At 33.4% G+C, this 24,948-nt stretch overlaps 1 protein-coding gene across 4 annotated transcripts in view; it reads left to right on the forward strand.

Annotated features, from left to right (window-relative positions):
- The window catches only part of LOC128859599 (GATOR complex protein Iml1), a 32,114-nt gene extending 8,949 nt beyond the window's left edge, over nt 1-23,165 (forward strand). The window contains exons 10-25 of one of the 4 annotated variants that reach the window (XM_054096536.1): nt 4,166-4,267; nt 8,508-8,934; nt 13,046-13,220; nt 13,290-13,484; nt 16,182-16,259; nt 16,716-16,780; nt 18,608-18,721; nt 20,110-20,316; nt 20,377-20,474; nt 20,569-20,736; nt 20,851-21,011; nt 21,081-21,246; nt 21,513-21,625; nt 21,716-21,771; nt 21,835-21,937; nt 22,022-23,165. In XM_054096536.1, coding sequence (XP_053952511.1) covers nt 4,166-4,267; nt 8,508-8,934; nt 13,046-13,220; nt 13,290-13,484; nt 16,182-16,259; nt 16,716-16,780; nt 18,608-18,721; nt 20,110-20,316; nt 20,377-20,474; nt 20,569-20,736; nt 20,851-21,011; nt 21,081-21,246; nt 21,513-21,625; nt 21,716-21,771; nt 21,835-21,937; nt 22,022-22,264 — 2,471 coding nt within the window. In that variant the 3' untranslated portion in view covers nt 22,265-23,165. Of the gene's footprint in view, nt 1-4,165; nt 4,268-8,507; nt 8,935-13,045; nt 13,221-13,289; nt 13,485-16,181; nt 16,260-16,715; nt 16,781-17,269; nt 17,329-18,607; nt 18,722-20,109; nt 20,317-20,376; nt 20,475-20,568; nt 20,737-20,850; nt 21,012-21,080; nt 21,247-21,512; nt 21,626-21,715; nt 21,772-21,834; nt 21,938-22,021 lie in introns of all 4 variants that reach the window. The other 3 variants (XM_054096537.1, XM_054096538.1, XM_054096539.1) reach the window with 3 other exon arrangements.
- Nucleotides 23,166-24,948: the final 1,783 nt, after the last annotated feature.

Below are 24,948 nucleotides of genomic sequence, written 5' to 3' on the forward strand. Positions count from 1 at the left end.
TTAAAGAACCAGGTTTTGTTGAGTTTAACAACTATCTTTTATTCATTCTAAAGAGTGCACTGCGCCTTATCTAAAATAAAGGGTTTTCCAATACCAGCTGTTATTTTGAATAGGATTGCGCTATCGAGAGATTATTAACGATTTTTTATGGCCGGAATTGGACAACGTTTATTTTCAACAAGACGGCGCTACGTGCCACAAAAGCAACGAAACTATTGATCTTTTACGGGAAGAGTTTCCGGACCGTGTTATCTCTCGAAGAGGCGATCACAATTGGCCACCGAGATCTTGTGATTTAACACCTTGTGAGTTTTTTCTTTGGGGCCACGTGAAAGAGAAGGTTTACGCCAACAGCCCAGGGTCGATTCAAGACCTCAAAGATGGAATTCGGAATTCGTGAGGCTATCGAGGACATAGGGCAGCCACTATGCAATTTGGTTATAGAAAATTTCATGAACAAGATATTGTCCTGTAAGCGTGGTCTTGGTGGTCATTTGCCTGATGTTATTTTCCACTATTAACCGCATACCTTCCTCTTTATAATGAAATAAACATCCGATCATTTATTTTAAAAAATAGCATTTTTCTTTGAATATCAAAATAACACCTTTTATTGGAAAACCCTTTAATTATACAACTAAATACATATTTTTAATTTAGCTATTTAATAAGTTTCAAATAAATGAACCTAATGCAATAGTATTGCTTTCTAGGCAATGACTGCGCTAGGCAAAATTCGTTTGAAATAACTGAAAAGGTTTTTTTTAACAGAGTTGCTAATTAAACTTTGCTTAAAAATAAAAGTAATGAAGTTTAAAAGCCTATCCAAACAAAATGGCGACGGTACGAAATCCTCTGAATTAATAAAAGCAGCCTTACTTCTGTTTGAATAATTTGCAGTTATGAAAATTTTATAAAAATATTTTGTGTTTTTAAATAATATGTTAACTCTGTAAGTCTCAATCAACATGTATAAATTTAGTTGTAAGAGCAATCGACCATTTTTAATTTTACCAACAAAGATAAACTAATAAGTGTGTTAATTTCGCTATATCAGATATACCTAGACCATTTTTTCACCTATTCCGTCCCACCGTAACCGAATGGTTTGGTACGCGGCTACCATTCGTAAGTGCGAACGTAGGTTCAAATCTCCGTGAACGTTTTTTTTAAAAGCTGTCGCCCGCTCGAAATACTCGTTGATAAAAATATTACTATAAATGTAGGGTGCGGGCGGTGGAACGCGCTCTTCCCGAGCGGCACACTAGCCTATTTTTGCTAGTAAGTTTCGGATACGCGAAACTCATTAAAGTGACAAACGGGACTAATAAAGAGCTTATAAAACAGTTAAACGATATTTAAAACTACAAAAACGAACGAATCTGAATATCTAACTTCATATTCATTTGATATAGCTCAGTTAGATATTTTCGAAGTCGAAAGAATCGCAGCAAGAAAGCGGCTTTGTTTAATTTTTTTTGCTAATTTTTTTACTATAGAGTTATTAGTTATTCCTATTGTGGAAATAAAAAAAAAAAATGTATTAAATTTTGTAGGATCACTCTACCCCTTCGCGTTCTACTATTATGTAATTTTATTGAGTTCTAAGTACCTGATTTTATAATACATTTGCGCTACACTCATGCTTCGATAATTATTATAGTTTCACTTTTTACAATATTTATAATACAAGAATTTTTCATGCTACATTTTTTCCTAAATTTTTTTGAAAAATATAGTTGATTGTATGTCAAAATTATAAATTATTATAAATTTCCCAACTTTCTAAAAAATTCACAACCATTTAACAATTAAAAAAAAATTATCATCCACGTTTTCAACTTTATATAATAAGAATCAATAAAAAGTTTCTGAGTTTACCGATCAAACAGGAAAAAAGGAAGAAGGCTCCGCAGAGAGCCGTATCAAGTGAATTCGATGGCTCTTGGATGGTATTCGTTTCGTTCTTGGCCGAAAATTCACGGATAATGAAGCCCACTAGTTTCTCCATACATTCTTTCTTTTTTGGCGAATGCTTAACGTAAACGTCTCATAACGCCCAAGTAATAGCCCTTATTAAGGTACTTGACCACCTTGGAAAGCTAAAAAGTACAACATATTCAATAATTTTTTTTTCATGTTCTGTATAATATATTAAAATAAATTTTTTTTTAGAGCTTATATAATACAAAAAAAAATTGATTCATTAAAATTTCTTTTTTTAACATTTATCCAGGAGGCGCCAAAGTCGAGGCCTGAAGAAAATCATGTCTTGCGGCGGACAGTTAATCTTAGAAATGGTAATTCTAAAACAAAAGAGAGAAACAAAATTTTCAAAAGGAAGGTTCCTTGCGTGAGAATTTACCACAAACTGACAAAAAAAAAATAATAAAAAAATGGCGGATGTTTGAAAAAAAGTTAAGAAAACACCCCTGTTTTTCACAATGTTATGCTTAAAAAGCAATACTTTATTAACTTTTTTTTTGCAAAATGTGGTAAATTGGCATACAAAACATCTTAACAAATAAAACAAGACCAAAATCATTAAAATCGGCTAAGCAGTTTCGGAGATAAAGTGTCCGCCATTCGAAAAAAAGTAATTTCTGGAAAAACGCGTTTAAAGTTAAAACTTGCTATTTTCTTTCAGCTGAGTCAGCAAGTAATGAGTGCAGGATGCGCCTGCACATTTTCACTGATTTCACTTTGTTAGAATTCGAATTTAAAAAAACAGTTTCAGGTGATGATTTTTAAAAGTATAAGGATTGAAAAAATGTAAAAAAAAAAATTTAATTTTTTGAAACTTATAAGGTGGTCAAGTACCTTAACTGTTTTATATTCTGGAAAAAATTCGTAGGGTACAATACCATTGTAATCCATAAAAACCGTGAACATCGCTTCGTTGCAAATTCACATCCATTTTTGAAACTGTAAAAAATCGAAACACGTGCAGAGGTAGATTTACTCAAGACTGCGAAACTTTAAAAAATATCAAGCCAAACAAAAAAAAAAAAAAGGAACTCAAATCAGTTTACTTAGAGCGGATGTTCCGGGAACTTTTTGATCAAAGGGTATATGTATATCATCTTAAGGGGTTAGGGGTAGTCAGAGGCCTGAAAAAATTGCTAATCAATTGCTTATTTTATTTACAAAAATAAAAACATAAGCGCATTTAAAGCTACCTACTTGCTCTCGAACGCTTCGGAGTGCCCGAGCGCCCTTTGTTAATTGTTAAATAACTCGAAAAGTATTTGTCGGGTTCACTTTAAATTTTCCCACAATATTTTTAAGATATTATATGTACTTTAAATATACATTTAAAAAAAAAAATCATAGAAATCGGTTGAATAAGCATTAAAAAAACCGCAAAATAAGGTCCCGGGTACAAACGTATCCCGGGTGTGTGTTTACGTGGTATTTTCTGGGTGCGTGTTCTAGGGTTAAGAATATGCAAAAAAAAAAAATCAATTTTTTGATAATTCTGACTGACCCTAACTCCCTAAGAAATGTTTTAATCGCTTAATCATTTTGTGGTTGGTGGTGTAAGCTAAAATCAACCGAAATAGTACGCAACACAATACAAAGTAAATCAAATTGCCATGTCTTATTATTCAAATTATTCATTCATTTATTCATTGCCATATATCGTGGACGTTTGATAAAAGTTATTTGAGACGATATAGCACTTTCTAGAGTTTAAAAATGTATCTTAGTAATAATTTGAACAGTTTTCTATGAATTATCAGAATTTATTGACCTAAAAGTAAAAATTTCTGAATTCAATTACATTTTTTTGTCAAACGCCCATAGGTGCATATGTATGTACACGCATACTTATATATGTATACGCATTTATATACATAATTATGTGTTTTTTACGATAATGTTTAAAAATATTGGTACTAATATAAATTATGTTATTTATCTTTTCTCACTCTTTTATGCTTTACATGTAATGTGTGCAAATTTTGTGTGAACGTACAAAAACAAATAATCAATCTTAAATCAAACTTAAACCAAAAACAAAAAAAAAACAAATAACTTAATTAATATTAATTTACACGCCTTCTTCAATCAACGTTTACAAAACTAATTAATGCAACAAAAATTGAGTGCATAAATTTTTTCTGGCCCCCAAATATACTACTACCAACATATAAATGAAAAGAGAATGCAAAAAAGGGAAAACACTTAAATCCTATAGTTGAAACCGAAGCTCCATTTGATAGTGAGTGCGCGAATGCAGATGGCAGAGGAAAAATAATAATAGGTTTGCCAAACAGACAAATACAAATTATTGCAATTGTTTAGTAATGCGTACTTTAACAATTTTCACTTTATCTAAAAGCTTTGCTTAAATAGATTGTATAAAGATAAAAGAAAAGTATGCAGCATAATTCAAGCAATTTGTATGGATATGTGAGTGCGCGCATATCAGAAACTTGTGCATGCATTTTAGATTTTTCATTAAAAAAATAAAAAACAAACTGAAATATAAAAAAGAACATCAAGTCAAAATAATGAAAAATTAACAAAAGCATGCACTGACCGACATGAGAAAATGCTTGGCTTACACTGCATAACACTTCATAAGTTAAAAAATGCACAAAGTAGTATGATTCCTTTTATTCACACTCACTATTTAATATTTTGTATGTATGTATGTATGTAGTAAGACAATTTTTGGTTTGTTGGTTTTGATTTGTATAATAGAATACTGCATACATCTACATATACGTATTCGTACATATGTATGCCTAGCACGTAGGAATAATTTTGTTTTTTATGTTGGATTACGTTGGGTCTCTTGCACTTTTCGACTCATAAATATGCTTTCGATCTTACATATGTATGTATTGTTTTTGCAGTAAAGTTCATATACATATATATATATATATATATATATATATATATAAATAATTTGTTGCTTGTATGATATTTAATTATAAAAGACGTGTTTCCATTTACGTGGAATTATGCATTGTATGGAGAGGAAAAACACACTGAAAGCTAAATATGTAATTTGCACAAATACACCAAAACGCCAATGCACCAATACACCAACGCACCAATACACCAACGCACCAATGCTTATACACATAAATACTATATGAACGTTTAATGGAAAAGGCATTTTATCACAACTACACAATCGAAAATGATTAGTTCATATATAATTATTTACATTATACTAAATTTGTGTACAGGATCCGGTACTCGAAGTGTAACCAATTAAAAAACGTGCGAAAATAATACAAAATTAAGAATACATTTACTTTTGATCGATATTACCACCTTTTGCCCTGACTATGGCCTTGAGACGGTCCAGAAACGAATCGCATGCTGCCCGAATGTGACTTGTAGGTATTTTGGCCCACTCGCGGACAATGACTTTTTTCGGCGCCTCGACACTGATGAATCTTTTAGTTCGCAAAATGTTACAAAGAGAATAATCCATCGGGTTTGCGTCTGGTAAATTTGGTAGTCATTGTGTGAACGTTATGAAGTTCGGCACGAGGTTTTTAGCCATTCTTGGTTCACTCTTTGTGAGATGGTGCCGAATCCTGTTGAAACGTCCATGGTCTGCAACCGAAATGTTTGTCTGCCCAAGGCTTCAAAGCAACCTCCAGAATACTTTCCCGATAATATTTCGCATTGGAGAGCGCCCATCTGTGGCTATAGCTGCCCAAACCATTATCTGTGGCGAGTGCTGCCTCCTGGTGTCCAATCGATGACCCGATTTCTCGTATGAACGGTCGGTTAAATAAACCCTATCGTTTTGTCATTGTCCGGAAGCTGTCGGCTTTCGGCCAAGCGAAGCAACTCCGTCGGTCTCTCTCTTGTTGCTGTTTTGATGTGAGATCATGAGCCTTTGGATCTTGTAAGGCTTGACTTTGACATCATTTCTCAGTATGCATCCGTTACGGTCAGATATTTCCAAATATTTTGCCATTTGATTAGCACTTGGCCGGGGATTTCGCTCAAGTCGCTTTTTCATTTTTTGAACCATTGCACGTGACGTTGCAGTCTTTCGATGACTACCTCCTCGACGTTTCGCAGTGCTACCAGTATCATTGTAACGAGTAATGGTGCGATAATCGAAAGCTTATTTACTTTAACGTGCTCGAGCTCAGGACAATTGCTGGTTGTGATTTTCCAGTAATGCAATCACACTATTACGTTTAAAATCCATTACTGATTTTCTTTTTTCGCGTTTAGTCTCGGCAAAATGCTTTCGCGCGCTTGTAAACAATACTCTGGACTGTCATTTAGCCAATTAACAGACAGCTGATGCCCGTGCACCAGGTGCGCGAGCGGTCTGAAGTTGGTTACACTTCGAGTGCCGGAGCTGTATTCATAATTTTTTCGTCTAAGGCTGTCGCATGTTGCGTTAGTAAGTCAATGTTACTAATTATTTCAGTTTAAAATGTTTTTGTGCATAACAACTTTATTAAAAAACTACAACTTTTAAGTTTTTAGCATTTTTATTGTAATTGCTGCAATATAAAATAAACTTAACCCTCAACATGGAATGGATACTTGTCTTGCCATAAGTTTCTAGTTTCTGATGTACTCGTACATATGTATGTATGTACATATGTTCATGGTAATTTTCGTAAGAGCGTTTAAATACACAATTCTTCTTAATTTGATATTATTTTTTGTAAAATTTCGTGGATTGTTTCCACGACACGGGCTTGATATAATTCCATATGTGATGTTACGAGCACTAAGAATTCCTTTCCGGATTAGGGAAGCAAAAGATTTTAGTCATGAATCTTGCGTTTATTTCGTTGGTGAGTATTGGGTAGATGAAGTACTTCGTCTTTTGTTATAGAGAGTCCCTTTTAAGAGCTATTGTGGGAGTTGATTTCACCTGTCGAGTGCGGACGTACATATAGTATATTTATTTGTGAGCTGAGGTCAATAAAATATACGAATTATAAAGTAATACAGGGTGGGCCAAAAAAGACCTACTACTACTAAGCAGCAGGCCCATAGTTTGCCTAGCAGTATGCGCAGTTGATCCATCTTGTTGAAACCACAAATTAGGATACTGCTTCGCCATTGGCCGCAAAAAGCTTTCAATCAATGTTCTGTAAGAAGCTCCTGAAATCGATTCCGGCGTTTCATCCTTATTTTCGAAGAAATATGGACCGATAGCTCTAGTGGCCATAACACCGCACCAAACAGTACATTTAGATGGGTGCAATTAATGTTGGTGTGTTGCCCTTGGATTTTTCGAGCCCCACAATCTACAGTTTTGTTTGTTGACATAACCATTTAAATGGAAATGCGCTTCATCCGACATATGCCGATATTTGTCAATTGATCGTTGACAAGAATAGAAAAACTCGATAATTTTAACGCGTTGTGTTGTACTGTAGGATTCCAAAATAAATTTCCAACAATTCAATTATAACCTACAAAAAGAGAAAAATAAATATGTCAAAAAATAAAAAAGTTATTTGTGCTTAACATTAGTAGGTCTTATTTGGCCCACCCTGTATAATTACGCATGCCAAGGTAATTGGAGCTTCGCTTTATTATTTTTTAATTTTTTCGTTGTCTGTCTAAGCAAGTTAGTTATGTTTGAATGCACTCAAAATACGTATCAAATACTTCTTAAATGAATGAATGAAATGTTAATCCAAAAGCGAGTCATTCAATGAACCTTACTGGAGTTGTCATTTGCATCAGAACTTTTTCCATCATCCCACCGTAGACCAACACGCCTTATGCGTTACTACCATAGGTGTGTCAAATCCTAAAAAAAAACCTTTTCCAACGGCAATCGCTCTTATGCAAGCAATAGCAAACCTCCGCAGGTATTTTTTCCATGAAAATGGGTTTCATAAAAACCAGCTGCTGTTCGGAGCCGGCATACACCTGTAAGACAACCTCAAAATGCTCCACATAAATAGAAGGAGAGGCTCAACCAAATACCTAATAAGCATGCAGGCGCGTATGTACGTAAATATCTTTTATGTGTGATAAGTGTGACGGAGACTGTTTTGTAGTATTTTTGCTATCCCATATCAATCTTCACTTCAGCCAATAACCTTCTCATATGTGTATGTATTTACGTGTTTCAGTTAAACTTGCAAATTTATAGCAAACATCAACTTTTCCTTGTTTGAGGGAGCGTACTTTCACTTTATTTCTATTTTGATCTCTCGGTTTTAAGTTATTTTTTTTCGAGGCCTATCTGATTTTTGAGTTTTGTACACTGTACTTACACACACAAATATTATATGTACATAACCTATTTATTTTACGCCAACTATGCACTTAAAAATTAGAACATTTTATTATAGGCGATGGTTTTACTTGTCAACCATAAATTTTATTCTACTCTATTAAAAATTTAGTGGTTTTTTAATTACTTTAAATTTTGTAACGTCTCTGTGTGACCTACATTGCCCGTAATAACACAATTTTGCTTTTGTTCCATTTACTTTGTAAATAAATTTATTAATCAAATAATTTTTGCGATCCACAATTTTTAGGTGTGGATTGGAAATCGCTAACCATACCGGCTTGTTTGCCGATCACAACAGATTATTTCCCAGATAAACGTTCTCTGCACAATGATTACGTCATATCTGATTACACATTACTTCCTGATGATGTAAATTTTGATTATGCCAATAGTCGTGCTGTATATCGTAAGCCTCTGTCAACGGAGGAGGTTTTTCGTGAGATTGTGTCACAACGATTGGCGCAAGGGTTTCAGTTGATCGTGCTCGAGGAGAAGAATGCCCAACCGGCACAGGCGCCCTGTTGTGGTGGCTACAAACAGCAAAAGCCGTCTGCGGTTTTGGGCATTAAAGCGCCAACTGAAGTGATGAAGGAGTATTTACTCTCTATCGGTCGAATATTTCATCGAATAACTTTAAGTGGATCTGTGATAACTGTTACGGGATATCGACCTAGGTAAGTAATATGTATTTCTATTCAATATATTCACATACATAAGTTTATATATACATAATAAAAGGCCGCCATAGCCGAGCGGCTGCTTTAGGTGATTACCATTATTCGGTGGGTATCCACGTTAAACATCAAGTCATAACAAAAAAATAACACTGGGCTATAACTAAAGAGTGCAGTTCTGCATAAGAAAATTTCTTAGTGAAGTGACATAAAATTCTTGCTTTTATTTTTAGCACAATTTCACGACGCACTCAACAATTAATAAACTTTCTTTGTTTGTCTATATATTTATCGGATGTTTTTTTAAGATCTTGAAAATGATAATACAAAACAGATTGTTGGAATGCATTTTTTTATTATAATCTGGTAGATAATTCACAGCATTTATTTTTTGAATATGATATCCGGCATATATCCGTCGCGTTCCATTCAATCAGTACAATTTTTGAATACTTTTTCTAATGTAAATGAATAATAAATCTAAATGAGTCCAATCGGGAAAAATGCGAATCAATTTATGGTCATTCGCCTTCAATTCTTGTACGAACTGTACTTTATAGGCACGTAAGCCAAGAGCCTTACTTAAAACTTTGGACGTAGTCGAAGGACAAGGGCCAATAAGTTGAGAATGACGACGAATCGACATTTCGGCGTCTTCTTCAACACTTTTCGAACAGATTTATTTTTTCAAAGTAAATTTCAAAAATTTGGAAGCGTTCTCTTGTAATATAATTTAATCTATAATATAAAAATAAATGGGGTTTTCCTTCCTGACGCTATAACTCCAGAACGCACTAACCGATTTCCACGGTTTTGCATTCGTTGGAAAGGTCTCGGGCTCCGTGAGGTTTTTAGCATGTACTCTGCTCAATTAATTTCGTGTGGCATTTATTATGCGCACGTTCTTTCAAACGCGAACTTAAAATCGGCATTGTGTTCGTTTCCTAACAGTTCAATTGGAAACCATCAAATCAATCACGCGTATTGTGCAAATTTTTATTCAACTTCAACAGGAGGCATTTGTCCTTAAGGTAGTAAGTTGAACTGTGTAAATTATGTGGATCTTGAATTTGAGGTTAAATTCACTAGTCTGTTCATAGTCCAAAATGCCGAGAGGACGACGTGCGAATATCGGCCGCCGCACAAGACATGCAAGCCAGCAACAAGCGTATTCACAGAACTTAAGCGAAGAAAGACAAAATATAATAAGAGAAAATACCCGATTGAGACAACGCGTGAGCACACGAAGATCATTGGCATCATACAATCGCTTGGCATTCCAATATGATCGCACTGCGAACTACAGTGATGATGACAGTTTAGATATTGGACCAATGCCGACTGTATGCCGATATTACAATGCGTTAAAGTTCAAAAGAGAAATGGCTGGATTGTGCTGCGCAAGTGGAAAAGTCAAACTGGATCTATTACTTACACCACCACAACACAATTGACATTCCAACATGCAATATTTCCCCATCCAGTGCAATGGGAACATTGTTGATGCAATGCAAGCTCATTGTTTCGGATGAGTGCACAATGGCACATAAGAAATCACTTGAAGCACTTAACTTCACACTGAAGGATCTTCGGCGAAATAACAACAACTTTGGATCACCATTGTGGAATAACGCAAAAACATTATCGCTAACCACTAATATGAGAGTTCAACTTGAAAATGATCAAAGTGCTGCACAATTATCCAAACAATTATTAGCTGTTGGAAATGGAAAAGTCCCAGTTGATGCGACAGCTGGATTAATTACTTTTACCAACGACTTTTGCCGATTTGTAGACTCTCAATTAGCTCTTATCGAAAATGTTTTCCCAAACATTAGTGAGAATTATCAGAATTATGCTTGGTTAAGTCAACGAGCAATTTTCGCCGCAAATAATATTGATATACACGCACTTAATTTCACCATTCAATCAAAAATCGATGGCGATTTGGTGACATACAAATCCGTTGGATCCATAACAAATCCCGATGATGTAGTAAATTATCCAACGGAGTTTTTGAACTCTCTGGAGTTACCAGGATTTCCACCACATAACTTGCAACTCAAAGTTGGTTCCACCACATAACTTGCAACTCAAGTTGCGTTCGCAATGACAATTAAAAAGTCGCAAAACCAATCGCTTAGTGTTTGCGGGATAAATTTAGAAAATCATTGTTTTTCACATAAGCAGCTGTACGTTGCGTGTTCACGAGTTGGGAAATCAAAAGGCCTTCAGGCCGAAGAGCAAACCTCAAATTATTCTATTATATTCTAACCACTATTAATTCGCATCCCCACGTTTTCTTTTGATATATACTCCGTTGCAAATTTTTAAACATACCACTAGTGTTTTTTTTATAAACACAAGGTGGTAATTTGTTTTTGCGATTCCAAGGGAATTGTCCACAAGGAGTTCGTGCCAAGGGCCAAACCGTCAATGCAATTTTCTATCTTCACGTTTTGAAGCGTTTGTTGCATCGCATTCGTCGAATTCGCTCTTAATACCGCGAAGGAGGAAGCTGGCGCTTATTGCGTGATAATGCACCATCTCATCGATCCACTCTTCTGACTGATTTTTTGACCAGAAATCGCATTTTAACCATCAATCGCTCACCATATTTCCCTAATATGGCTCCCTGTGACTTCTACCTGTTCGGAAAATTGCATTTGGCCATGACAGGAAAACGTTTTGCGTTCGTAGAGGCCATCCAAAAAGCTGGTACCGACATTCTGAAGTACCTACATTCCGGTCAATGACCTGAACCACTCTTTCGAAAAAGCTTTTAGATCGCGCAAAACAATGTATCAAGGCCAGAGGGAACTTTTTTGAATAAATAAACTCGAACTTCAACTTTTTAACCAGAGTTTTTCTAGGTATGCAGTTCTATATCCCATTGGTGGTGCTAGGCTTTTTCTTTCATATAAAAAAAAAAACGAGCAAGTACTTTGTATGGAAGAAAAAACGGGTAGTCACTTGAAACTTGCACTTTCTTCAACTAAAATTCAATCAGCTATAAAACTGCATATCCAGAAAAATTTTAAGAGTTCCGATTAAAAAGTTGAAAGTTTTGATGAAATTCTGAAAAATTTTGAAATATTTTGTACAAAATTTCAAACTTTGTGTTATATGGTTTTTGAACTATAAAAGCAGTACTAAACTGAAAAGCAATAACTAAGCGGGTGGTTGTTTGCCTTCAATTGCTGAGTCAATTTGAAAAAAAAAAATTCTGATTAGACTGGTACGTAAATTGTTGATTTGTTTATATCGCTTAATGATCGGTGCTCTTGTGTTATCCATGACAGGAAAACGTTTTGCGTTCGTAGAGGCCATCCAAAAAGCTTGTACCGACATTCTGAAGTACCTACATTCCGGTCAATGACCTGAACCACTCTTTCGAAAAAGCTTTTAGATCGCGCAAAACAATGTATCAAGGCCAGAGGGAACTTTTTTGAATAAATAAACTCGAACTTCAACTTTTTAACCAGAGTTTTTCTAGGTATGCAGTTCTATATCCCATTGGTGGTGCTAGGCTTTTTCTTTCATATAAAAAAAAAAAAACGAGCAAGTACTTTGTATGGAAGAAAAAACGGGTAGTCACTTGAAACTTGCACTTTCTTCAACTAAAATTCAATCAGCTATAAAACTGCATATCCAGAAAAATTTTAAGAGTTCCGATTAAAAAGTTGAAAGTTTTGATGAAATTCTGAAAAATTTTGAAATATTTTGTACAAAATTTCAAACTTTGTGTTATATGGTTTTTGAACTATAAAAGCAGTACTAAACTGAAAAGCAATAACTAAGCGGATGGTTGTTTGCCTTCAATTGCTGAGTCAATTTGAAAAAAAAAAATTCTGATTAGACTGGTACGTAAATTGTTGATTTGTTTATATCGCTTAATGATCGGTGCTCTTGTGTTATCCAATTTCTGCGTACAGCAAATTAACGTGTAAATTTTTCTGTCCATACGATAAGTTGATAACTTCGTTACGCGGAGGAACGCGCCCACATAAGAGAGGAAAAGTTCCAAAAATAGTTTTTTATTTGAAATAACCTTAAAATGCGTAGCTCAAACTTTTTCGTAAAAATTATTCAAATATTTTGTGTATTACAGACATCCCTACCCACCCATTAATGTCGACTACAGGTATCGTTTTCATGCTCCTCAACACGAAACGTATGAAATATCAGGTGTTAATTTTACAACCGAAAAATTAGAGAATTTCAATTGGAACTATATGGATCATTATATTTGTACGCGTGGAGATAGAGATTATTCATTGATGGAGGTAAAAAAATTATCATTATGTTTGTTCATAATAAAATTTAACAAAAATATGGACCTCATTGTTTTGCAGAGTCTAAAATATTGGCGTTATCGAATGTATTTGATGCCCACCGATAATTTGGCGATGAAAAAAATCATAGAATATGGTAGTCAACGTTGTGATATTTATACAGATTTAGCAGTGGACAATACAAAGAAACAAGTGGAAGATTTTATGCGCCTAATGGAAGTGCATATAAACAAAGTGAAACGCCAGCGAGTACATGTAAGAAAGTATCGGGTATATTAATGATTTGCATTAACTTTCCTGTCTTTTCTTGCTACTGACATAAATAATTCTTCTCCACAAAATTTACTTTTTTAATATAATATAATTAATTTCTCAAAAGCGGCTACTAATTATTGAGTACAATAATCTATATATGTATACATTTCACAAATGAATATTTTATTTTTATACATTTTAGTTTTTCTTTATTTCTTTGTATCCCATAATTGCTAATACACTTTTTTTATTTTTATCTGCATTTTGTTTTTAATACTTTCCATATTATTACTGTATTATAATTAAATTTTGAATATGACAAAATCATCGTTTATGGATAATGAAAGATATTTAAACTTGCGTGCATACAGGGTGTTTTGTTACCGATTGCAAATACCATTCTGTGCTTAATTTAATGACAAAGGAGGAGGAGTTTGGGTGCGATTTGCACGCTCCATGGATGACAGCCATTTTTATTTATATCTTGCCTCACTACGAAGGCCTGTCTAAAAAGAATTAACGTGTTCTAAAATATAACGCGATTTAAAGTATAATAAAATCAAAACAGTTGCAGGTTAACACTTTCGTTCTTTTAAAAAATAATGGCACTGGCATTTTTTTTTTTTTGGTTCTATAATTTGTTTACTGTTTTACTGAATTTGTTTCAGAGACCTCCTACCCGGACATCGGCATCACGCTGACTGTTGTTAAAGGGAATTTAGGTGTTTGGCCGAGCTCCTCCTATTTGTGGTGTGCGTCTTGATGTTGTTCCACAAATGGAGGGACCTACAGTTTTAAACCGACTCCGAACGGCAGATATTTTTATGAGGAGCTTTTTTCATGGCAGAAATACACTCGGAGGTTTGCCATTACCTGCCGAGGAGCGATCGCTATAAGAAAAATGTTTTTTTTTAATTTTGGTGTTTCACCGAGATTCGAACCGACGTTCTCTCTGTGAATTGCGAATGGTAGTCAGGCACCAATCCATTCAGCTACGGCGGCCGCCGTAGGAAATTTACACAACTTATTTCTCAGGAAAACGCAGAAGAGATGGAGCTCTATTTCTTCATGTGTCATTTCGAAAACCCTTAGGCCCCAGTACAATAGACGCAGGACTCAGAAAGTACTGGGGACTCCTCGCCTTTCATTTTCCAAACTCGTAGCTGTGTTTACTAGTCAAACGAAAAAACCATGCGGAAAAGCTAGGTTTACCATTTAACTCCGAGACTGTTGAACACTTTCTCTGTAAGTGCCCAGGTTTGGACAACCAGATGATTAAGGTCACTGGGTGCTCCTTTCTTCGAAAATCTGGAGCTGTGCTCCAACCTAGATCCTATCAATCCTCCCTGCTACATCAACAGCTCTGGCGGGCTCACAATGGTATCAAAACGGCGATTTAGTGCTACTTGGGGAGTGCCAGAGTGGTATTTCAACCATTTCACCTACGTACCTAATTTGTTTTTGCTTTGTTCGCTCGTTTTAAATGTCTGATATTAGCTTTCAATTGAAACTATTTTCGTAAGCATAAGACTTCAACATTGATACAAAAATAAAGCCTTTTTTATAGATATTTTCGTAGCGAGACAAGAAAAAAATAAAAATGGTTGCCATTCCCAAGGCTTTCGAGCTGAAATCCAACTTCTAGGTTTCTTTCGTCATGAAATTAACCACATAATGTAACTTTAAAGTGTTTTTAGGAGGTAACAAAATACCTTGAAAATATAATATATGCATAGATATGTATAAGAAATGTAAGTTTACAATTTGCTGATATGTTTTGATTGGTAATGAAAAAACTTTAACATATTGTCTGCTTGAAAAAGAGTTTTTGCGCCATTCATCTGTAAGAAATAGTAAATATTTTTTAAACTGTTTATTTTTTTGTTGGTGTTATGGTAGCAATATTACTAAACCACTCCTGACAAGGGCAGACTGTTTGGCGTAATAGTAAGTTCATCTAATGGTAACCCCATTAAATGTGCTATTTTTATAGAATTTTAATCATAAAAAAGGATTCGAAGAGAGATTAGTTGGGCTCTTACGATGTTCAGAGCCCTGCGTTTATTTTCGATATCAGGTATATTCAAAACAATTATCGTTTTAGCAAACTCAGGATACTTTTTAATAAATGCTTTAAATAATCACCTAATCACCAAACACGGAATAAAAATGTTTGATTTTGACATTTTCGAACCCAAACTTCTGACGTACAAACAAACATTTTTGTATTCCAAAAACAATTTTTGGATTTAAAAAAATACACATGTATATACTCATATGTACATATAATTTGTTGGATGTTTGGCCGGGTCCTCCAGTTTGTGATGTGCTTCTTGATGTTGTTCTGTAAATGGAGTGACCTATATAATATGTAATTATGTGGGAAAAAGAAGAATTGTGTGGCACATATATAAAATCGTTAAGGATTTTGTACGAACTTTGTAAGACTCTTTTTCATGGCAGACATTTATTTTAATTTCTCTCATGATTTTCCATTTATGATAAATTATACTACTGCTTTTTTACATACATATGTATATATACTTATCTTATGTATGCTTATGTACTATATATTGTATTTTCCAACTTTACTATATCGTTTAAAAATTTATTGACTACTTCAAGTGAACTCAATTTCTGATATTTTCCAAATTGTTGTTGCTTTCGGCTTATGTATCGAGTTGGAATCATTTACAGGATAGCCCCACTGCACAAAGTCATTTAACACGACGGCGTCACAGTACCAGCATTATTTCCAGAACTCAACCCAATCAGGTTCTTTACTTAAATTTTTACATTCTGCGTTACATACATACAAACATTCATGCATACATTTCTTCTTTATTATTATTATTTTGTATAAGTACAAATAATTGTACTTTCAATTTGTTTTCGACCGTTATACCTATCAATTAGTAGCTTAACGAATAATTTTAATTTTTTATGTACTCTCACAGTTTTTAATGACATAATAACAAGTTTTATTTGACCAGTAAAAATGTTATATTTTGGTTTCTTTACTTTGTGCATTTGTATAGAACCACAGTTTTTGCCATTAAAGCGTAAACCCAGTAACATTTAAAACCAAAAAAACATAGAATTAAAGTTAAAATAGTTAACTCTAAAGTTCATTGCAAAATAATAAAAAATTAAATAGAATAAATATTTACATTTCATTACATTATTAAATTATGTATGCAATTTTTTCTAACGAACTCTTTGAACCTGAAGGGACTGATGAATTCGCCTTTTCGTGAACGTGTTGGCAGCAATCGTCTACCGGAGAAACGACCAAGGTTCTTATTCTGTCATTTAATACATACCTACCTATGTTATTAGTGGTTATTACATATACACATGCATTAGTGTTGTGGCAGCACTTAACGCGTTATCAATATCACTAGTTTGATTCGAATGCTTTGTCACTTCTGAGGTGTTTGCTTACATACACACTTATATGTATATTGTAAATACTCGTATGCACTTATAGTAATGCGCTGTTATTATCGCTACTCTATCAACATTTGCATATGTATGATTGTCTTTGAATTTTTCACCACAATGTTCTGAGTACAGTTTTTTGTTTGGTTTTTTGATTAATTTCTCTTATTAGATACTTTTATTAATTAATAATAATAATTTATAGATACATATTTCTATAGCCGCTCAGGTTTCTGTTATTTCTATAACTACAGTTCTTTTGGTAATACATATTTACATAAATATTTTCAATTTAATATGATTTAATTTGATTTCTACATTTTAATTTGGTTCTCGGTTTTCAGCATGTTACATCTAGATTTAATGAAAAGCATCATCCAATATTAATGTCAACACAGCAAAGGTTGGTCAAAGCGAAACGTTTTAGTTTTGTCCGATTTGTTCTTGCATTCTATAGCACATCAACTAATAATTCGCATTTGTAGTAGTAGTGGTTATTGTAAAACAAACTTTTTTATTTGCCGGCAAATGGAGTTGTAATGATTTGTATGAAAATAAAATTTGATTGAACCGCCTATATTAAACAGGGTGCTCCCAAAAAAACTAACGATTTGTAGTTTGCGAGTTTAAATGCGAGTTGTTGTTGTAGTGGCATAAAACACTCAAAGTCCGCTTTTAGAGAACGCAGCTGGAGTGTTAGTATTAGTACTAGTACCGCAGTTCGAGTATTCTGTTGTACGCTAATTTGCTGCAAGTTCCATAACCAAAAGTATGAGTATGCAGAAATGAGAAAGATAAGAAATAATAAGGAATTCATGGCGATATCTTTTAACATTAACTGTGAATTAGCTTTTAACTTAAGGGGGCGTAGTAATTTGATATATGCACATATTTGAAAACGTTTGTTGAGAATGGTTTTCCTTTTTGGGTTATGACGTTGTTCCAGCAAACGAGCGATATATATTATGTACATATATTCATATAAAATGCCGTTTATGTACGTTCCCTCGAAAACCTTAATTATCTAGTCCGACTAGTCGGCTACGCACTTTCACTTCTGTAGCATTCACCAAAAGTGAATCGAATTTTGGTTTAACTCTTATGGGGGCATCACCTTGCATAAATCATCTCAATAATCGTACGGTCTTGCCAGACTGTAGTATAAAATGTGACGAAATAACGGTAAAAGCTAACAGTTTAATATCACAATAATTATCTACTGATTGAAACAAAACAAAACAATTTAGAAAACAAAAAAAATGTAGATACATATATGAAAAACATACTGAAGTCTGACTAGACCTCAAATGAATGTTTTTTTTTTGAAAATTTTCGTTTTTTTTTTAATTGGCGGTCTATCCAGGTGAAGCAATCCTGAAATAAATACCAGTTCGATCTGACAACTATAGTAGTTGCCTTCGAAAAAGATGATATAAGTCTAATAGTTCTACACAGAACTGGGCGTCCTCAGGAGTGTTAATGCTGTTACTACAACAATGAGCTCATTTTATTAATTGTGTTAATTACAAAAACGAATGTCTAATAAACGAATATTTCTTAGTGCAGTATAAATTATTTGACTAGTAGTGAAATCTTTGGTTTTTCGAACAACCTGTTTGGTATTTGTATTTTTTTTATTTAAGCTTGAGTTTCTAAATAATTCTCAATTTTTTTTATGCCAGCTTTGTTTCGAAACCGGTGATGAAAGTCGATCGTGGTCGCATATCACCGGCAGCGGATGCGGCTGCAATCGCATTAAATACCGATTTAAGCAACAGGGATGATCATGATGATGGGTGAGTACGGTTATCATATGTATGTATGTATACTTTGTAGCAACTTTTTAAAAATATACTATAATATAGTGTTATTTTGCAGAGAAATAACTGCTATAAGAAATATCTAAAATAAATAGTCATAGCTGCTATATTGTAGAAATACAATTTTGTTGCTTGAATTAGTAGTTAGTTATTATTTTTTAGTTATTTATAAATAATTTCTAGTTATTTTCAATGAGGAATAAAAAAAATATATTAATATATAATTTATAACTTATAACTTTTATTTTTTATTTTTTAAATATTTTTACGTCGCCCTAGTAAGAGTTATTTATTCTCGTGCAAACGTTTGTTCTCCTAGAAGAACAATATGGTACTGTTATCATGCCTTTGGTCTTCTATCGACTGCATTTAGGCTCGTTCTAGAAGCTCTGTTTCGAAAGCTTTTGCCTAGTTTGCAAACAAGTATCTTAAACGTGCGTCTCTTACATTGCATGTAAGGCGAATGCAAACAAGTTGGTATTATTAGAGCAGCTGAATTTTTTTTTGTTCTTGCTCTCTTTCGCTTTGGTCGTTTGATATTCAAACGCAAAACTGTAAAAACGTGCATGAAAATTTGCCAAAATACATGTATACATTTGGTTTTGTATAACGGCTACTACCTTGCAGGAATTCGTCTAGGTTGCACATATTTTCGATACCATTTTTCTAGACGAAATTGACTACACTCAAAAGCATAATTAACCAAAAAAAATTTAGTAAGTGAATGATAGATACTGATATTAAATAATAATAATAATAAACAACTCCATTAAAGTGTGGCCAGGTATGGCACCATTATATTCTCAATGTTTTTCAAAGTGAACATGTCAAGGCATAATCTATGTAACAGTTCGTGAATTTTACTTTTTTACCTATTTCTGATCACTTCTTCTATTTTTGAAAATACGATATTATGACAGGTTTTCGCTTAATTTATTTAGATTCGTTTTAGTGGTGTTAGAATTCATTAAACTGGACATTTTGTTATCAAATATTTTCCCTTACACTTTTGTATTTTATGGTACCTTAACGGCGATAAAATTAACATAGTCAAAATTATTATCCATTATGCAGTATTCTTCGTAGTTTTCTGACTGATATTTAATGCCTGGGCAATATGAAAATGCCGATCACAATACAAATTTTGTGCAAATTTTTTTTATCCCATTATTGATTATGTTTTACTGCTCTATGTCTGTATTGTTCTTATGCCTGTTTCAAGTATGAAAAAATTTCAAAAGGATCTAAAAGTTTCAAATATCATTTAATGATTCATGACCGCATACATGCACTGTAATAAGAGGGATGTGTTGTTAAAGTGATATATAATATTTTTTTTATCTTTTTCTGTATTAATTCAAAAGTTTTGCAACGGAAATAAAATTACGACCGAATTCCAATTTGACGGAGATACTTGAGGCGATGAAACATCCTCTAACCGGAGTAGGCTTTTTCACTCTGACACCTAGTCTACCATCCAACACATTTGTTTCATACGAAGCTTTGCTTTGGCTGAAGTCACGCCTGGACAACAGCAGACATCCGTTGGACATATTGGAAACCATGCGAAAGTAATAAATTCCGTAAATGATTTTTAATCTAAAATTTTAAAAGCGTAAAAAACATTTCAGAGAGAAGATGATTTGCCATGCTTCGGGAGACTGGGATAAGCAAGTTATACCTGGATTTTACCTTTATTATATAGCGCAGCAAGACAAAAGCGCAAAAGGTATAGTAGGAGTAACAATAGAGACTTATTTTTTGATATTATTTTAAGTAAAAAAATATTCAATTATTTAAAATAATGTATTTTAATTTTGCAGAATATGTTAAACCGCTTCATGATCTCAGTGCTTTTGAGAACGAGTGGATGGAGATCGAACTGCAGGGTTGTAATCATCTTTGGACTGATGAAGCAAGACTGCCAAATATACCTACATTTTTACGTGACATACCCCCGTCGCAATCTTGGACGGATTATAGTCAAAATCGTGAGTAGATAAACCTATAAATAAATAAATAAAAATTATAAGAGACAGGTAAAAAAAAAAAATTGGGTATGGGGTATGTGCATACATTTATGTGTATTTTTTATATAATTATAGGAAAAATTTACCGTCATTCTCATTTGGAAATCAATGTCAATCAAAAGAGTGACCGTATGGAATGGGGTCATGTTAAATATCATACTGTTATGCAGCCCGGAAACGCTTTTGAATTCGTTGTTGAGTGGGTCACAGCCTCTGGACCGATTGTGTGGGATTTGGTAAGTGCTTTCGTTACACAATTTACAAATTTTTTACCTAAGGATGTGAGCAATTTTAATTTTATTTAGATATGGGGTTGGACACGTAAAGCGAATCATTGTAACTATGAATTGATATCAGTCCCTGCTGATCCCATGGCAGAACCATTTACTGAGAAGTCTGATCCACTGCGTGGGCCCATTTTTATACCGTTGTCAGACAAATTTCTGACTGATAGGAATGTTATGTTTAGTGGTAAGTTTAAGTATTACGAAATTTCTACATACACATACAGGGTGACGCAGTTCACATTCTATTGGAATGTGCTCATATATTAGCAAATTGTATGCATTTAACATCGTGACTTTGGAGTTATTAGTTTTTGGCTGAAATTATTCTCCCAACTTAACAGGGATTGACAGATTCATAAACATACATATACATATACACTTACGAATATTTACCCAGTACAAAATATTGCTTATCAAATCAATACTTGTTCCTACTGTTCATATTACAAGAATTTGCTGAGGAGAGTAGAGCTGACCGTATGCTGCTATTTCAAGAAGCCATACTTGCCAGGTTCGGTTTTTTGCCATGTGTGATAGAAAAAAAGTTTTCCTTTAATAAAGATGTAAGTGAATTTGGTGAAATATTTTATTAATATAAATTGGAAACACGCTGTGACCTTGTGAACTAGCCTTCTTCTCTCTTCTACTGCTAGGTACCTAAGGAATATCAGTACGTACATTGTTCTGGTCATATGTTTGTACTTATTCGGTGAGCAGAGACAAGCTATACCATATTTGTGAAACAATCTTTATAATATTGATACAATTTCAGTTGTTCTAAAAACAATTACCAAATCGATTCCCCAAGTCGACAAGAAGCAAATGTTACCCGATGTGTTTATGGGCATACAAATAATACAAACGTCCCAAAGAAGGTATAATGTCAAACATATATTGTATATGATTCATATTGAGTAACATTTTTTTTCAATTATTCATTTAACAAATTTCTTGTCTAGGTTGGATTTTTGTGGGCCTGGAATCATATGATACCTAATAAGAAATGGAAATCTTTAGTTATTAAGAACTCGCCAGATGGAGAACTTTTTCAACTAAAAATGTTAAAAGACTTTCGCGATTTTTGTGCGGATTCTGATGACCGCCTGACAAAATTTTGGGAACATTGCCATGAGTTGAGGCGTAAATCGTTAAAAATTGAAAACACTAGTAACAATAACAATATTGAAGGAAAACCTAAATAGTTTTAAGATGTAGTGTGTATTTTATGTTTTTCATATTTTTATATCCAACGTACTAATAGAAGACTAGGGTATATAATAGAACTTCTGATTTTGTTTACACATTTTCGAATAGCCCGTGCAATTAAGCAACGAGTACTCGTATACCTTTTTCGAGCAATATTTTGATTATATCGACTTTTTTTTAGCACTTGACTCGCACTGCTCGATACCCAGGTATCTGGAGTTCTGGTATATAATCAAACACCACAACACAAAAAATATGACCATTTAGTAGTGTCAAATATTTGTTCTTATTGGATATTGTTTAATTTGTAAAATTTCAAAAAGATGCGTATTCGCTTGGTGCAAAAAAGGTCGGAAAAATGTAATAGGAGTGCATATTTTATGTGATTTATTGGTTTTATGAATTGGGCTCTCAATACTAATATTGATTACTTTACCAGTTTATATAAAACGTAATTTATGTAAGTATGTGTGTACTAAATTCAACTTACTTTAATAAATGTGTTGTGTTTGGTCCCATCTAATCACTATAAAGAATGTGATATTTCTATGAAGTGCGTTGGGTACACAAAGTTCAGCAAATTCGAATTTAATTATGCTTGCGGGATTTAGCAACATTTTTATTTCAAACTAGTTCGCCCCGAGAGGTGAACAATATTTTATAAAATTCTGAAAATATAAGAATTACTTTACCGAATACTTTTTTATTTACATAGTTGTAAACAGCTGTCAAAGCAAACCTCAAAACTTCAGCCTGAGCTCTAATGTTAAATAAAAAGCTATTCTTCTTCAAACTAGGTAAATCTAATAAATCTGAATATAGTATTAGACACTTCTATAGTTGTTACTTGTGTATGTGGCGTAAACTTTTGTACTATTGTGATACCGATAATGAAAAAATAAAAATAAAATTATGATTTTATAGGTAAAAATACGACTTTTACTAACTTATAAACGTAAATCTCTTAAATACAAGAATAAGTTAAAATACATTCATATCAACGGAAGCCAATAAATATTGTTTTTAGCAATTAAACGTTAGGGTTACTCATACCCACTAATGTGACCTTTCAGAACGTTAATTCTTATTTCTTCTTTTATTTTATTCTTCATTTTAATAGTTTTATTGGATGAAATATAATAACGAAAGTAAGAGCACGTCTAGTGAAAAGTATTTATTAAATTATCCTTTGGTAACGCGAAGAACAAAATAATTGTGATTCGAATTGAAATATTTTGATGCAATATTTGGTTTTCGGCGGCCGCCGTAGCCGAATGGGTTCAAAAAGCTCCTCATAAAAAATATCTGCCGTTCGGAGTCGGCTTGAAACTGTAGGTCCCTCCATTGGAGCTCGGCCAAACACCGAAAAAAGGGTGTACGCGCCAATTATGTATGTATGTGTAATATTTGGTTTTCAGCATATTTGGTTTTTATAAATAACTTTCGCTCGAAATTATTCGAAGTTCTTCCATGGCCTAGAAAGACATTATTAAATTTTTTTTTGTATAATTTAGTTATTTTATAGCGAAAATACAATTGCAATCCACATTCTTCGAGATAATAGTTGATATACCACGCGCCACAACATACGATTTCCGCTGGACCCTGTAAAACGTTGACTTAAGGGGGTAGTATGGTATTTTTTTTTTTTCATTTTTTTTTTTTTTTTTTTTTTAAATTATTCTATAACATCTTAAGATTATTGTGTGAAAGTTTTAAGTGCATTAGAGTAAAATTGACAAAGACACAAAGGATTAAGTATCTACCTCTCCAACCGGATTTCACGCTGCCGAAAATCTTTAAACGCGTTTTTCTCACACTTGCCTTTTTTACGGTCGGTGTCCACTGTAGATTCATATCTACTGCACCGATTCTTTTCAAATTTGGTTTTTTTGTTTCTTTACTTTATTCACGAGGTAATGACGTCGAGTTTTTTTTTTTTTTAAATTTTGTCATATTTTAAAACAACAAAGTTTTCAAGTTTTTTTTTATGAAAAATCGGTGTTTTGACTTCAAAGCGCTTTAAAAAATTAAAAAAAAAAAAAAAAAAAAAAAATTCGACGTTGTTACCTGCGAAACTTTATTAGCTGATGAAATCAATTTGGTTTTTTGATTTTAGTTGATCCAGTAATGAGTTCTGAGGGACACCGCAATAAAACTTTTTTATGAGACGTCCGCGAAGATTCGCTGCCACCAACTCATTTCTTCATAAAAATCAATGAAAACTTCACACAATTTTCTTTAAATATGACTTTATAATGAAGTAATTTTAAAATTTTGAATAAATCAACTGTGTCGACAAAAAAAATTTCGAAAAATATGCTTGTTTTACACCGAATTAACCATACTACCCCCTTAATATTCAAACACAAAAGTATGCCTTAGTTTAAATTTTGAAATTGGCAAATACTACGCGGCTGGCTTGCATAAAAGTAGACGCTTTTTGTATTAACATATGAAAAAATATGACTACCTTCGAATTTCAATGTTTAAGTTATGTTATCCAGTATCAATAATACCCATCGTACTGAACTCGTTATTGTAATAATACACAACAAAGGTTACCGAATAATACATTGCAGCAATAACGAATTCAGTTTAAATTGCAAAGCACTAGGTAGCGGTCGCCGTAGAGTTGTTGTGTAAATACCATTCGGAAGTGCACGACATCCAATAATAC

Source organism: Anastrepha ludens, chromosome 4 (assembly GCF_028408465.1).
Source record: "Anastrepha ludens isolate Willacy chromosome 4, idAnaLude1.1, whole genome shotgun sequence".
Taxonomy (NCBI): domain Eukaryota; kingdom Metazoa; phylum Arthropoda; class Insecta; order Diptera; family Tephritidae; genus Anastrepha; species Anastrepha ludens.